This window comes from Chiloscyllium plagiosum, chromosome 3 (assembly GCF_004010195.1).
Source record: "Chiloscyllium plagiosum isolate BGI_BamShark_2017 chromosome 3, ASM401019v2, whole genome shotgun sequence".
NCBI classification, from domain to species: domain Eukaryota; kingdom Metazoa; phylum Chordata; class Chondrichthyes; order Orectolobiformes; family Hemiscylliidae; genus Chiloscyllium; species Chiloscyllium plagiosum.
Genome location: NC_057712.1, coordinates 38,405,647 through 38,421,124, shown reverse-complemented (window position 1 = coordinate 38,421,124; position 15,478 = coordinate 38,405,647). Strand labels below are relative to the sequence as shown.

The 15,478-nt window shown below is 39.3% G+C and overlaps 1 protein-coding gene across 1 annotated transcript in view; it reads left to right on the top strand.

The window, feature by feature from the left end:
- LOC122548604 (pecanex-like protein 2) overlaps window positions 1-15,478 on the top strand; it is a 284,406-nt gene that overhangs the window by 193,582 nt on the left and 75,346 nt on the right. Inside the window, exon 12 of the mRNA XM_043687440.1 lies at window positions 14,018-14,126. Coding sequence (XP_043543375.1) covers window positions 14,018-14,126 — 109 coding nt within the window. The remainder of the gene's footprint in view (window positions 1-14,017; window positions 14,127-15,478) is intronic.

Here is a 15,478-nt window from a genome sequence, read left to right as displayed (position 1 = left end):
GCAGACGTGGTTCATACCATGAAGAACTATTTGCAGATGCTATATATCTTCTCTGTCATAAGCTTAGCCTAAATTTAGAGTTAGACGTAGATTCCAGCAGTATTTATAGCACTTCCACTAATACTGGTCCATCCTGTGTAAATGCTCTGCTCTAACCTTTTCCTGTTTCATACATCAATATCTATTTGATGAATTAGGCTGAAGAAAACTTTGAAATTTATAAACATAAATTTCACCTTTCATGATTGAACCCTTTCCATGTTGAGAAACCGAAATCCCAATGGGGAGAACTCATCTTTTGGTTTAAATCAATTTGCTCAAATATGTTATGATACATTTCTGGAACAGGTGGGACTTTAGCTCAGACCTACTGGCCTACAAGAGCCCAAAGAACATTGCTCTCTCTTTAAAATCATGTGTTATTTACCATTTTTAATGTAGATATTTTTAATCAACCTGATCAGGCAGATTAAAATACAATTCTGGAGGAGATGGGATTTGAACCTGGACTCACTGGCCCAGAGGTAGGGACATCACCCCTGTGCCACAAGAACTCTTAGAACTCAGTTCACCCACCACTAAATCACCCAACGAACTAATTAAACATAAATTACACGTGCTGCCTACTGGGGCAGAAATAATAACAAAAATCAAGGAAGGATAGGAAAGGAGGTTGAGACTAAATAAAGATGGAGTTGGTAGAGAGAAAATAATGCATTCCACCCCGTCTGGTATCCAAGTCTCTCATAAACCTTGATGCTCCATCTCCAGTGACAACCGGGCACAAACATAGCTGCAGGAGAGGTAGGCAGTTGGAAATTTATGACCCAACCCACCCTCCCTCCATGGCTTATTGCATGGACTTACTGTCAAATGTTTACAACACTAAAAAGACACCGAGAAGGGTACATGAGTAGAAAGAGTTTAGAGGGATATAGGCCAAATGCTGGCAAATGGGACTAGATCAGTTTAGGATGCCTAGTTGGCATTGATGAGTTGGGATGATGGATCTGATTTTGTGCTGTATAACTGTATGACTCTATGATGCTAAGTTTCTACAGATTGACTTGCCTCTGAGTGAAGAAATGTTTCATCGTCTTAGTCCTAAAGTCCTCGCCTATAATCTGAGACTGAGACCCTGGTTCTGGACTCTCCAACAGTGGGATCAGTTGTTTGTACCATGCATCTAATCTGCCCAACACAGTTTAGATTTTATACAATTCAATCAGATCCCTTCTCATCCTTCCAAATCCCAATGAATACAGGCCCATTGAAACTAATATTTCTTCCTACGACTCCATACCATTTGACTTTCTAATTGCTTGCTGCACCTGCCTGTTTGCTTTCATAGACTGATTTACAAGGTCACCCAGATCCCTTTATACATCTACATTTCCCAATATATCACCATTTAAATAATTCTCTGCCTATGTTTTTTTCATACCGCAGTGTATAACTTCACATTTATCCACATAATAACACATGACATGTGTTTGCCCACACACTGAACCTGATCACCCTGAAGCCTCCTTGCATACTGTTCGCAACTCATAATTTCACCCAGTTTTGTGTCTTCGACAAACTTGGAAATAATGCATTTGATTCTTTATCCAAGTCATTTATATATATATATATATATATATATATAAAAGCTGGGGCCCAAGCATTAATCCCTAAATTCGCCACTAGTTACCAACTGCCACCTGGAAAATAATGCACCTATACTCACTCAGTTTCTGGTATGTTAACCAATCTTCAGTCTATGCCAGTATATTATCTTCTAGTCAATTTACTTTCTTTTTTTCATTTTATGTGGGACCTTATCAAAGTGTTCTTGAAGTCAAAATATATCACATCCACTGGTGCTCCTTATCAATTCTACTAGTTACATTCTTAAAGAAAACTCCAATAGGTTAGTTAAGTGTGATTTCACTTTCATAAACCCATAGTGACATTGTTTAATCCTGTTAATGCTTTTCAAGCATTCTGTTATCAATATTTTATAATAGACTCTGGTATTTTCCCCACTACGGCTGTTAGGTTAAATGGTCTCTGTTTTTGTTTTATCTCTGTCCTGTTAAATGGCGAGGTTACATCTGCCATCCTCCAATCTATAGGAGCAACCTGCTTGCCTGGAGAATTTTGGAAGACAACCATCAATGCATGTAATATTTCTAGGCAACTTCCTATATTATTCTGGGGTGCAGATTATGAGGCTGTGGGGATTTGTCAAATGTTGACACATTAATTTCTCTAGCACCATTTTAAAAATTAATATTGGTTTTCTTCAATTCCTCCTTCGCATTTGACCCTTTGTTCTCTAACATATCTAGAAAATCATTTGTGACCTCTTTTGTGAAGACAGAACCCAACTGTGTGTTCAATTTTTCTGCTTTTCTTTTGCTTCGTATTACTGTTGCCCCATTTCTGGCTGGAAGGGATCTTCACTAATCTATTTTCTCTTCACTTACTTGTAGAAGCTTTTACAGTCAGTTTTTGTTTCTTGCACGTTTATTCTCATACTCTAATATCCCCTTCTTGATCAATCACTTTGTCCTCTTTGCAGAATTTAAACTGCTCCTTTTCCTCACTTTTGGATCTAATACGATCCTTTTTGCCTTGTAAGCTATTGTTGAGTCACTGTTCCTTTAATGTTTGCACCAGATAGGAATGAATAATTGTTGTAATTCATGCATATGGAGTCATAGAGATGTACAGCACGGAAACAGACCCTTTGGTCCAACTCATCCATGCCAACCAGATATCTAGTCCCCTCTGCCAGCACTTGGCCCAAATCCCTTTAAACCCTTCCTATTCATAAACCCATCCAGAAACATTTTAAACCAGTCTCCACCACTTCCTCTGTCAGCTCATTCCATACATGCACCACCCTCTGCATGAAAACGTTGCCTCTTAGGACCCTTTTGAATCTTGCCTGTCTCACCTTAAACCTATGCACGCTAATTCATGACTCTCCCCATGTCTATTGACCCTACCCATGCCCTTCATGATTTTGTAAATCTCTAGAAGGTCACCCTAGCCTCTGATGCTCCAGAGAAAACATCCCCAGCCTATATGCTTCTTAAAATATTAGCTATTGCCTATCTATTCCCAACCCTTTTAGTTTATATTCCCCAGTCCATCATTGCCAATTCATACCTTATACCCTCATAGTTCCCTTTTATTTAGATTCGAGATCATAATTTTGGATTCAACTTCTTCATCTCTGCCATTTGAACAGTTCTATTATCATATTGTCATCCTTCACCACCAAGCCCGACACAACACAGTTATTAATTAATCCTTCCTTGTTTACTTGATAAGGTGTCACTTAAAAGGTATTTGCAGAAGATAAGAGCTCACGGTATTTGGGATAATATATCAGTGTCGATTGAGAGATGGTTAACACTTAAAATACAGAGAATATGATTAGTGAGTGTTTTTCAGGTTGGAAATATGTAACTAGAAGAGTGCTACAAGGAACAGTCCTAGGGCCTCAATTATTTATGATCCTGTATTAATGCCTTGGAGGAGGAGTGTAATATTCCCAGATTAGCTGACACTACAAAAATAGGTGCAAGGACATGATGTGATGAGGATGTAAGGAATCTGCAAGAGGCTGTAGACAAACAAGTAGCAAAAACTTGGCAGATGGAGTTTAGTTAAGGAAAGTATGAGGAAGAATCACTTTGTTAGGAATTATCAAAAAGCACACTAGAGAGAGACTCCAAAAATGTGCAGTGCAGAGGGATTTGGGTGTTCATGTGCATGAAACAAAATGTTAATATGCAGGTGTAGCAAGTAATTAAGAAGGCAAATGCAACTTTGGCCTTTGTTGCTACAAGGTTGGAGTTTAAAAACAGGAAGGTCTTGTCACGATTGGACAAGATGTTGGTAAGATGTAACTTGGAGTACTATGTACAGGTTTGGTCTGTTTGTTTAAAAAAGAATTAACTGGCATTGGACGCTTTCCAAAAGATTCACTCAGCTGATTCCTGGGCTGAAGGGGTTAATTTATTAAGAATGGCTAAACAGGTTTTTTTAAAAATTAATTCATGAGATATGGTCATTACTGTCTAGATCAGCATTTATTGTCCATTCCTAACTATCCAGAGGGCAGTTAAGAGTCAACCACATTGCTGTGGTATGGAGTTACCTGTAGGCCAGACCAAGTAAGGATGGCAGATTTCCTTCCCCAAAGGACATAAGTGAACCAGATGTTTTTTACCCTGACAATTGACAACAGTTTCATATTCATCATTGGACCCTTAATTCCAGATTTTAGTAAATTCAAATTTCAGATTTTAGTGAATTCTAATTCCACCATCTACTGCTATTAAAGAGGGAGTTCCAGGGAGTAACAGTGAATGAATAGTGATCTATTTCCAAATCAGGGTTGGGAGGGTCAGCGGCATGGGGGAAGTTGCAGTTGATGTTCATACGCACATGTTGTTATTGTCCTTCTTAGTAGTAATGATTCTGGTTTGGGAAATACTGTCCAAAAATTTGCTCTACTTCTCGTTCTTGTATTTTACTGTTGTTGAGGCTGTCCTTTGTGTAAATATAGCCAGTCAATTTGTGAACATAAATGGGAGTTGTGCTTGGGGAGCCTGCAGAGTACCCATCGAAGCACACTCTGAAGCAATTTCCTGGGAAATTCAATTGTCTTCTGGATAATTCCATGATGCCTAGAACACTATAAAAGTCCTTTTTTTAAGAAAGATTAAAATCCCTACAATATAGAAATAGGTCCTTTGGCCTAACAAGTGCATACCGACCCTCCGAAGAGTAACCCACCCAGACCATTTCCCCTCCCCTATGGAAAATTTAGCATGGCCAATTCACCTGTCCTGCATATCTTTGGACTGTGCGAGGAAACCGGAACACCTGGAGGAAACCCATGCAGACATGGGGAGAATGTCTGTGTAGAATTTGCACAATCACCCAAGGCTGGAATCGAACCCAAGTCCCTGACGCTGTGAGACAGCAGTGCTAACCATTGAGCCAGCGTGCCCACCCCATGAAAATCTTAGTAAAATTCAGAGGCTTCAGATGGTTCTGGTTAAATTAAGTAGCATAGTTATTCAAGAAAAGTCAGACTATCAAATACATAGTCTAACTCCTGAGTAATTATTAAACAGACCCCATCCTTATTGCACTCACAACTCCAAGACCCCTTACATCTCCAGAACCTAAACTGAGCTGTTCACCCCAGGACCCAATGCCCCTGCCCCGATCATTACTCAAATATGCTTTCTGTTGGACAGATACCTGCCATCACTGGACCAGAAATCCGGAATTCCCAGTGGACCCAGCCCCTTAACTCCTGTCACCACAGTTGGATCCCAGCCCTCCAGCTTTACCCCTGCAACCTGACCAGACATCCCTGCTGCTAAACCTGACTAGATTGGACCCTTTTCCTCCTCTATCGCATCACTGGACCGACAAGACTAAGAGAAGATCAGAAGTAGCTCATTCAGCCCATTGTGAGCCAAGAAATGAGGTAGACTGTTCAGTCCATTGAGTCTACTCTGCCATTCAATGAGACTGTGGCAGATCTAGTGGTCCTCAACTCTACTTTCCTGCCTTTTTTATATATGCCCTGATTCCCTTCGTGATTAGAAATCTGTCTATTGCAGCCTTGAATACACATAATGGCACAGCCACATACAGCATTCTGAGAGAAGAAATTCCTCCTCAACTCTGTCTTAAACTTCTGACCTCTTATTTTGAGAACTGGTACTAGACTGTCCTACAAGGGGAAACGATCTTTCCTCATCAAGTCATCTAAGAGTCTTTTATGTTTTAAAAAGGTCTCTCTCACTCTTCTACATTACAATGCGTATAGGCACAATGGTGTTTTGGATTAGTGGTGCTGGAAGAGCACAGCAGTTCAGGCAGCATCCGAGGAGCAGTAAAATCGATGTTTTGGGCAAAAGCCCTTCATCAGGAATACAGGCAGAGAGCCTGAAAGGTGGAGAGATAAGTGAGAGGAGGGTGCGGGTGGGGAGAAAGTACCATAGAGTACAATAGGTGATTGGGGGAGGGGATGAAGGTGATAGGTCCCGGGGGAGGGTGGAGTGGATAGGTGGAAAAGAAGATAGGCAGGTAGGACAAGTCATGGGGACAATGCTCCCCACCCCCTCCTGACCTATCACCTTCATCCCCTCCCCCACTCACCTATTGTACTCTATGCTACTTTCTCCCCACTCCCACCCTCCTCTCTCTTATCTCTCCACCCTTCAGGCTCTCTGCCTTTATTCCTGATGAAGGGCTTTTGCCCGAAACGTCGATTTTACTGTTCCTCGGATGCTGCCTGAACTGCTGTGCTTTTCCAGCACCACTAATCCAGAATCTGGTTTCCAGCATCTGCAGTCATTGTTTTTACCTAGGCTCAATGGGTACAAGCCCCAACCTGTCCTCAAAAGTCTCTCTGGATCTCATATCAGCCTAGTGAACCTTCTATGGACTGTCTCCAAAGTCAGAATATCTTTCCTTTGGTAAAGAGACCAAAACTGGTCACTATTCTAGCTGTGGTCTGAATAATGCTAGTATAGATGTAGCAAATCCTCCCAACTATTATAATCTATTTCCTTTGAAATAAAAGCCAGTAGTCCATTTGCCCTCGCTATTACCATTTGAACTTGCATGCAGGTTTTTTGTGATTCGTGCACAAGGACCCCTAAATCCCCATGTGTACAGCTTTCTGCAGTCTGTTTCCATTTTTTAAAAAATGTTCAGAGGTACCTCTATTCTTGCCAATCTGCATTACCACACATTTTTTGATATTATATTCCATCTGCTAAATTTTTACCACTCACTTAATCTGTCAAAATCCCTCTGCAGATTCTTCTTACCACCTCACCATGTGCTTTTTCACCTACTTCTGTATCATCCGCAAATGTGGCTATAGTATGTGCACTTTCCTATTGTTAGTCACTCATATATGTTGCAAAGAATTGTGACCCCAGCATTGTTCCCTGAGGCACATCATTAATTACAAGCTGCCATCCTGAAAATGCCCTCTTATCCCAATTTTCTGTCTTCTATTACTTTGCCTGTTTTCTATTAGTTTACCAATCTTCCATCCATGCTAATCTACTGCCTCCAACACCATCAGCTCTTTCTTTATTAAGTAACTTAACATGTTGTACCTTACCAAAAGCCCCATAAAATCCAAATATACCCTTTATCTATCTAGCTTGTTACCTCCTCAAAGAATTGTAGTAAATTCGTTAGGCAGGATTTCTCCTTTGTGAAAACATGCTATTTCTGCTTGATCATATTATGCATGTCTAAACACACTGCTATTACATTCTTTATAATCAACTCTAACATTTTTCTACTGACAGATGTTAAGCCGACTGGTTTGTAGTTACCTCCTTATTTTTGTCTCCTTCCCTTTTGAAAGAAAGATATTACATTAGCAGTTTTCCAATCTTCTGGGACTTTTCTAGAATCTAAGCATTCCAGAAGGATTACTACCAGTGCATCCACTATCTCTATAACTACTTCCTTTAATAATCTATGATGTCTCCCATCAGGTCCAGGAGATTTATCAGTCCTTAGCCCAATTAGTTTCCCTCATACTTTTTCTGCAGTGGTTGTTATTGTACTCGAATCCACTCCCCCTTTTTCCTCGAAATTACTTAGTAATTTTCAAGGGCTAGTCGTATCTTCTACTATGAAGACTGATACAAAGTATTTTTTAAACTCCTCTGTCATTTCTTGGTTCCCCATCATAATTTCCCCAGCCTCATTCTTTGAGGGGCTTATATTCACTTCAACACCTCTCTTCCTTTTTATGTATTTAAATAAACCTTTGCTGTCCATCTTGATATTGCTTGAAAGCTTACCTTCAAAGTTTACATTCTCCCTTTTTCTGGACCAATTTTGTTGGTTTTAAAACTTTCCCAAGCCTCTGGCTTACCATTAGTCTTTACCTTATTGTATCTTTCTTTTAATCTGATGCTATCCTTAACTTCCCTGGTTAACCACAGTTGACTTATCCCCTTCCTGGAATCCTTATTCCTCACTGAAATATAACCCGATCTCAACCCTGATGCCAGAATCTAACATTCTCAAGACCTGACACCTACTTTTCCCAGCCCCTGCTGGACTCCGTTTCTCCAGCCTATTCCAACCTGCCCTAAACATTTATCAACCCCCTTGTCACCTTGCATCCTAGGACCCTACTCACCTGGCACTCTAGGTAAAAGTGAGGACTGCAGATGCTGGAGATCAGAATCAAGATTTTTCATCAATTTTCCTGTTCCTCGGATGCAGTCTGACCTGCTGTGCTTTTCCAGCACCACTTGACACCTGGCACCCTATGCACTTGGTTCCATATCCTCCTGGTGCCCTCATAACATAACTGCCTTAAGTTCTTACACTTTGACAGTAGGCTGCCAGGACCTTGACATTTCAGATTATAGTAGCTGCTGTGAAAAGGGATGTGTTCTGCCATCCCATGACCGTTCTATACTATTAAAGAACTGTCAGAGTGGACTGTGCCTTTGCATTTCTTAAGGAGACCTGAGCAAAATGTCACCTCAGGAACACAGATTATGCTTCTTTGGTGATAAAGAAGGGCTGGAGTGGCAATCTGCATGAGATTTTCACTGGGAGATCTGATCCAATATTTCAAAGAGTAAGGGAGCGATTCACCATGTGCTGGCCAAAATCTGTTCCCCAATCAACCACATCAAAACATGTTTACTGAGTCATTATCACATTAATATTATTGGATCCTCCTGTGTGTACATTAGCTGTCCCATTTTAACTACATTGCAACAATGAAAAGGTTAGCTGTACACATCTTTAAGATAACCCAAGACCATAAATCTGGGTTATTTTCCATTTTAAATGAAAAATGGTGTAAAATAAAAGAGCACTATCTTTCAGGGTATCCAGAGGCACAGTCCATTCTGACGGTTAATATTTCAAGTCCAAATTACTCTTCTTTGGAACTAGAACAGACTCTCTCACTTCCATGCCTATCCATTTACTCCAGCTGAGGTTACTAGAAGCCAATTAGGAATGGCAACCTTTATAAAAAATTGCCTCACCTTGTTATTTCACCCTCCCACTTGCAAAGTATCTTATTCGCTACATCTTCAGTCACATCCCAAACCTTTCCCATACTCTAGCTTCACAACCTGCCACTCATGCGAAGCATCTTGTTCTGCTTCACTATCTTGAAGGTGCTATATGTTGCAGTTTTTGGTTGTTTGTGAATTTGTAGTTGAAGTTTTAGAAAATTAAAACAGTCTGAAATAGAAACAGAAAATACTGGAAATACACAGCAGATCATCTTTGGAGAGGGAAACATAGTTAGCATCTTAGGTTGATGACTTTCCGTGAGAAGGTCATTATGCAACTGTTGAAGATGTAACATTTTTTAAGCAAGTACAAATAGAGGGGAGAGGAAGTAAAAATTAAAAGGAAAGGTCTGTGATGGGATGGAAGGCACAAGGGAGTTATCGATAAAAAGGGTGGTAAGATAAGGCAAATGTTGATGGTAATGGGACAAATAAGAGACAGATTTAGAGAAAATCCATTAAGTAATTCATTTTCCACACACAAACATATGAATGAGAGCAGGGGTAAGGCCACCTGGCTTCTTGAGTCTGCTCGATAACTCAATAACAACTGCTCAGATTGTAATTTGAATTCCACATTCTTACCTACCTCTGATAATCTTTCAACCGCTTGCTTGCTAAAAATATATTGAGTTCTGCCTTTAAAATATTCAAGGACTTGCTTCCACCTTTTTGAGGAAGGGTATTCCAAAGACTCATGACCTTCTGAGAAAAAAAAGTTCACCTCATCTCTGTCTTAAATAGGGACCACTTGTTTTTAAAGAGAGGCCCTTCATTTAGATTGTCTTACGGAAGAAACATCCTTTCCACATCCACACTTTCAAGACCTTTCAGAACATAGTATGTTTTAATCAAGTCACTTTTTACTTTTATGCACTCCAATGGATACATGTCTAGCCTGTCCAACCTTCCTTACAAGACAACCTGTCCATTACTTGGCATTGGTCTCTGAACTGCTTCCATTGCATTTACACTCCTCATTAAATAAAGAGACCATTACTGTATGCAGTATTTCAGATGTCTCACTAATGTCCTGCATAACTAAAGCATAACCTCACTACTTCTGTATGCAGTTCCCCTCACAATAATTTATTACATTATATTAGTTTTCTCAACTACTTGCTGTACCTGCGTGCAAGCCTTTTGGACATCCAGATCCTTCCGCATCTCAGATAATATCATCTTTCGTATTGTTCTTGTCAAAATGGACAATTGCGCATTTTCTCATATCATAAGCCATTTGCCAGATCTAAAGCCATCCATTAACCTATTTACATCCCTTTGGAGCCTTCTATGTCCTCCTGAAGAAAGATGTAAATCTTGCTTCATAATAATCAAACAATAGTTAGTTGAAAAATTAAAGCGGAATGAGCCTGCCACCTGAAAGTGGGCTCACCCTAGACATTTACACTAAGGTGTAGCAAACCTGCCCTAAATATGTAATCAAGCCCTTCTATGACTCTATATGCAGTGAGTTAGTCCTCTACAGCTGCAATGTCAACAAACACAGCCTTATTTTTGACCTGTGACATGTTCGTGAAAGGAACAGAAAAAAGATCTACCTTTGAAAATAAGAACTGTTACTTTTCAAGAAAATAGGATTAAGCAACTACTTTATCTGCCTTACATGCAATACGGAGATTAAGATTTTAAAAGGCTACAGCATAGATTTAGTTTGTGATTATGTAATGAAACTAAAAATATCTGTAGACAAAAATTAGACAAAAACTGCATAATTGTTTCCTGGTGACAGGAGCTGTTAGGATAGAATGCATTTAGGACAGCCAACATATTAACATCCTGGTACAGTTTTGTATTTTGCACGTAATTCTGAGTAATTTTGACCCCAACATTGAAAAGAATAATATGTGCAACCAATAAAAATACTGGAATATATGAACAAGAGCAGGCCATTCAGCCCTTCCAACCTGATTTGCCATTCAGTTCGATCCCAGTTGATTTATATCTGTGTTTAATTTATCTTTGTTCTATATCCCCTTGGCATCCTTATGTAACAAAAATCTGTTAAAGTACGTCTTAAAAATTTAAACTAACCCCTAGCATCTACAGCTTTTTGAAAAAGTGCTGAAGTTGTTTGAAGAAGTGCTGCTTCCTGATTTCAATGCAAAGTGTTCTGGTTCTAATTTTAAGATTATGCATCCATGTTTTGGATTTCCTCCACGAGAGGAAATAGTTTGTCCCTATTTATCTTATTAAGTCTTTTAATCATTTTAAAGAGTATATTTAGATAACCCTTCAGCTTTCTAAAGTCGAGGCAATACAAACCAAGTGTATGCAACCTGTCGTAAATTAAGCTCCGATTATGTTGCAATATGAGTTGCAAAGAATCAACACTCAGTTAACTGTCTGAACTAGTTATATTATGGAGATTAGTTGAGAAGATCTACAACAAACAACCTTTAAGAAAGAGTAAATTGGACATTGCTCCTATGCCTCCAGTTAGTTGATAGGGTGAATTAGAATTAGAACTAGAACATTACAGCGCAGTACAAGCCCTTCAGTCCTCTGTGTTGCTCTGACCTGCGAAACCAATCTGAAGCCCATCCATCATACACTATTCCTTTTCAGCCATATGTCTATCCAATGACTACTTAAATGTCTTTAAAGTTGGTGAGTCTACTACTGTTGCAGGCAGGCCGTTCCACGCCCCTACCACTGTCCTATATCTGCACCCCTCAATTTAAAGCTATGGACCCCCCTTGTTCTAGCCATCACCATCAGAGGAAAAAGGCTCTCACTGTCCACCCTGTCTACCCCTCTGATCATCTTATATGTCTCAATTAAGTCATCTCTCAACCTTCTTCTCTCTCACGAATACAGCCTCAAGTTCCTCAGCCTTTCCTCGTAAGACCTCTTTCCATACGAGGCAACATCCCAGTAAGTTGTCACTGAACCCTTTCCAAAGCTTCCACATCCCTCCCATAATGCAGTGACTAGAACTGTATGGAATACTCCAAGTGCGGCTGCACCAGAGTTTTGTATAGCTGCAGCATGACCTCATGGCTCCAAAACTCAATCCATCTACTAATAAAAGCTAACACACCATATGCCTTCTTAACAGCCCTATCAACGTGGGTGGTAACTTTCAGGGAATCTATGTACATGAACACAGAGATCTCTCTGTTCATCTACACTACCAAGAATCTTACCATTAGCCCAGGACTCTGCATCCATCTTACTCCTTCCAAAATGAATCTTTACACTTTTTCATATTAAACTCCATTTGCCACCCCTTAGCCCAGCTCTGCAGATTATCTATGTCCCTCTGTAACCTGCAATATTGGCACTATCCACAACTGTACCAACCTTGGCATCATCCGCAAATTTACTAACCCATCCAGGTCATTTATAAAAATGACAAACAGCAGTGGCCCCAAAACAGATCCTTACGGTACACTACTAGTAACTGAACTCCAGAATGAACATTTCCCATCAACCATCACCCTCTGTCTCTTTCAGTTAGCCAATTTCTGATCCAAACTGCTAAATGACTCTCAATCCCAGGTCTCTGTATTTTCTGCAATAACCTACCGTGGCGAACCTTATCAAATGCCTTGCTGAAATCCAAATACACCACATCAACCGCATTACCCTCATCCACCTGTTTGGTCACCTTCTCAAAGAACTCAATAAGGTTTGTGAGGCACAACCTACTCTTCACAAAACCGTGTTGACTATCCCTAATCAACTTATTCCTTTCCAGATGATTATAAATCCTATCTCTTATAACCGTTTCCAACTAAAGTAAGGCTCACTGGTCTATAATTACCAGTGCTGCCTCTACTCCCCTTCTTGAAGAAGGGACAACATTTGCTATCCTCCAGTCTTCTGGCACTATTCCTGAAGACAATGATGACATAAAGATCAAAGCCAAAGGCTCTGCAATCTCCTCCCTGGCTTCTCAGAGAATCCTAGGATAAATCCCATCCAGGATTATCTATTTTCACACTTTCCAGAATTGCTAACACCTCCTCCTTGTGAACCTCAATCTCATCTAGTCTAGTAGCCTGTATCTCAGTATTCTCCTCGACAACATTATCTTTTTCTAGTGTGAATATTGATGAAAAATATTCATTTTGCACTTTCCCTATCTCCTCTGATTCCACACACAACTTCCCACTGCGATCCTTGATCGGCCCTAATTTTACTCTAGTCATTCTTTTATTCCTGACATTCCTACAGAAAGCCTTAGGGTTTTCTTGATCCTATCCGCCAATGACTTTTCATGTTCCATCCTGGGTCTTAGTTCTCTCTTTAGGTCTTTCCTGGCTAACTTGTAACTCTCAAGCACTCTAACTGAGCCTTCACGTCTCATCCTAACATAAGCCTCCTTCCTCTTGACAAAAGCTTCAACTTCCTTAGTAAACCATGGCTACCTCGCTCGACAACTTCCTCCCTGTCTGACGGGTACTTATCAAGGAAATTATAATCTTAACAATTTTTAAAATAAAACCACACAAGTTACAAAATTAGCGTAAGCTTTCTAAAAGAAACATATAATGAAATTCAAACCAAGCGGAAGCTGAACAGTTTGGATATTACCTAAGAAATCACAATAGATAAGTGAATCTTACAGAATATTCTGTCATTGAAATTGCACAAGTACCAGATTATCTCAATTTCTCTATGATTGTGCTCAATATTTTAATTTGATTCTATCAATTATCTTATTTAACCCTTGTCTTTTAATTACCGAAATACTTCACTATTTAAAAAATGGTAAAAATGTAAATTCTCCATGTTGTCTTATTGTATTTTTAAATATCACATTTCAGTGTGGATACAGGGAGCACAAGGCAGTTTATGAAGTGCTGCAATGAATTTTAAATGGAAATCCTTCTTGTGTCAGTGATTATGATGTAATCTTGACAAATATTCTTTCTTTTCATGTCTAGCTGTGGGACTTGCTGCTCAAGCTTCAGTTTATTATGACCTACATTGCTCCTTGGCAGATCGCTTGGGGTTCAGCCTTCCATGCTTTTGCACATCCCTTTTCTGTACCTCGTATCCTTTTGAATCTGCTTAATTGAGTTGAAGTGTCTGGATGGAGGCAAGATTATCCCCAAAAAACTGAATATCGGAAGAGGAGCTGTTTACATCAGTATTAAGCAAAACAATTCAGATAAAAATTGCTACCACTTTACTAGTACCGGAAGGTGTTAAAATGTAGCTTGTAGCAGTTTTAAACTCTGTAACACTTCAACAGTAATCAATCTTAAAAAGTTGGTCAGAAACCAAACAGTGACTTAAACTTAGCTGAGAATTGATGGTGACTTCAATGGCGCTTGCTATTGTTAATGTGTGGGAAAACCCACAAACCTGTGATGAGAAGAGGTTACATCATGAGGTAAAAGCCGATTTTCGCAGCTTTTGCAAAACTAAAGCAAGTTCACCCTCAAATCCACCCTGAGTTTCATGAAATTGCTAATAATTATCTCATATTTAAAAGCACTAGTACCTTTTTAATGAGCAGATTTATACTTCTGCAATGTCACTTGACCTCCCTGTATGGAATTGAACAGATTAAGTCATGACTTTTCTGCTAAATTGTTGTTTAAAAAGGATTCTAGATATCGGACATTGTAAATGTTTTTTCTTCCTTTTCTGTTTCTGTGCCTTTTCTCTTGGTCTCAATCCAATCCTCCTTTCCCTCTATATATTTTATTCTGTATCTGATTTGATTTTAATACACCTCATGAATGAAGAGTACATGAAAATGTCTGATGGCATGAGATTCATATTGCAGCAAATTCTAGGCTAATAATTCTTCACAATTTGACACAAAGCACTAAAAATAGCTGTCCAACTATGGTTTATTTACTGTGCTTAATTATGCTGTTCTGATAAGACTGATGCTTTAAATGGCACGTGCATGTGCGCACACATGAACCAGAAAAAAGGAAATCAAAACCATTTTATCTGAAATTCTGCATAAGTATTTTCTGTTCAGGTTTGTATACAGAAATGATCCCGTGCTGTAAGAAAGAAGCAGCTTACATTTCAGGATGATATCCAATGGTGATAATGTAATGAAGCTGGGAATCTTATCAGTGCTAGGGATTTAAAATGAATCTGGAGTTCTTCATAAAAATGAGTTTTATATCTGACAAAGAATTGCAGGGTTGTAGGATGCTGACAGCAACACTGAGTTTAGAATTCTGTGCCTATCTAAATTTTTTTTTTAATTTAAAAAATTACAACTTTTGTGCACTGGCTTGAGAGGAAATCATGACTGATAATGTTCTTAGAATTCTTCAAGAAAGTAAGATTCAAGGTAGATCAAATGTAGCCAGTAGTTATAATATTTTTGGTTTTCCAAAAGGTGTTTGCTAAGGTACTTTACGTATGGCTACTTA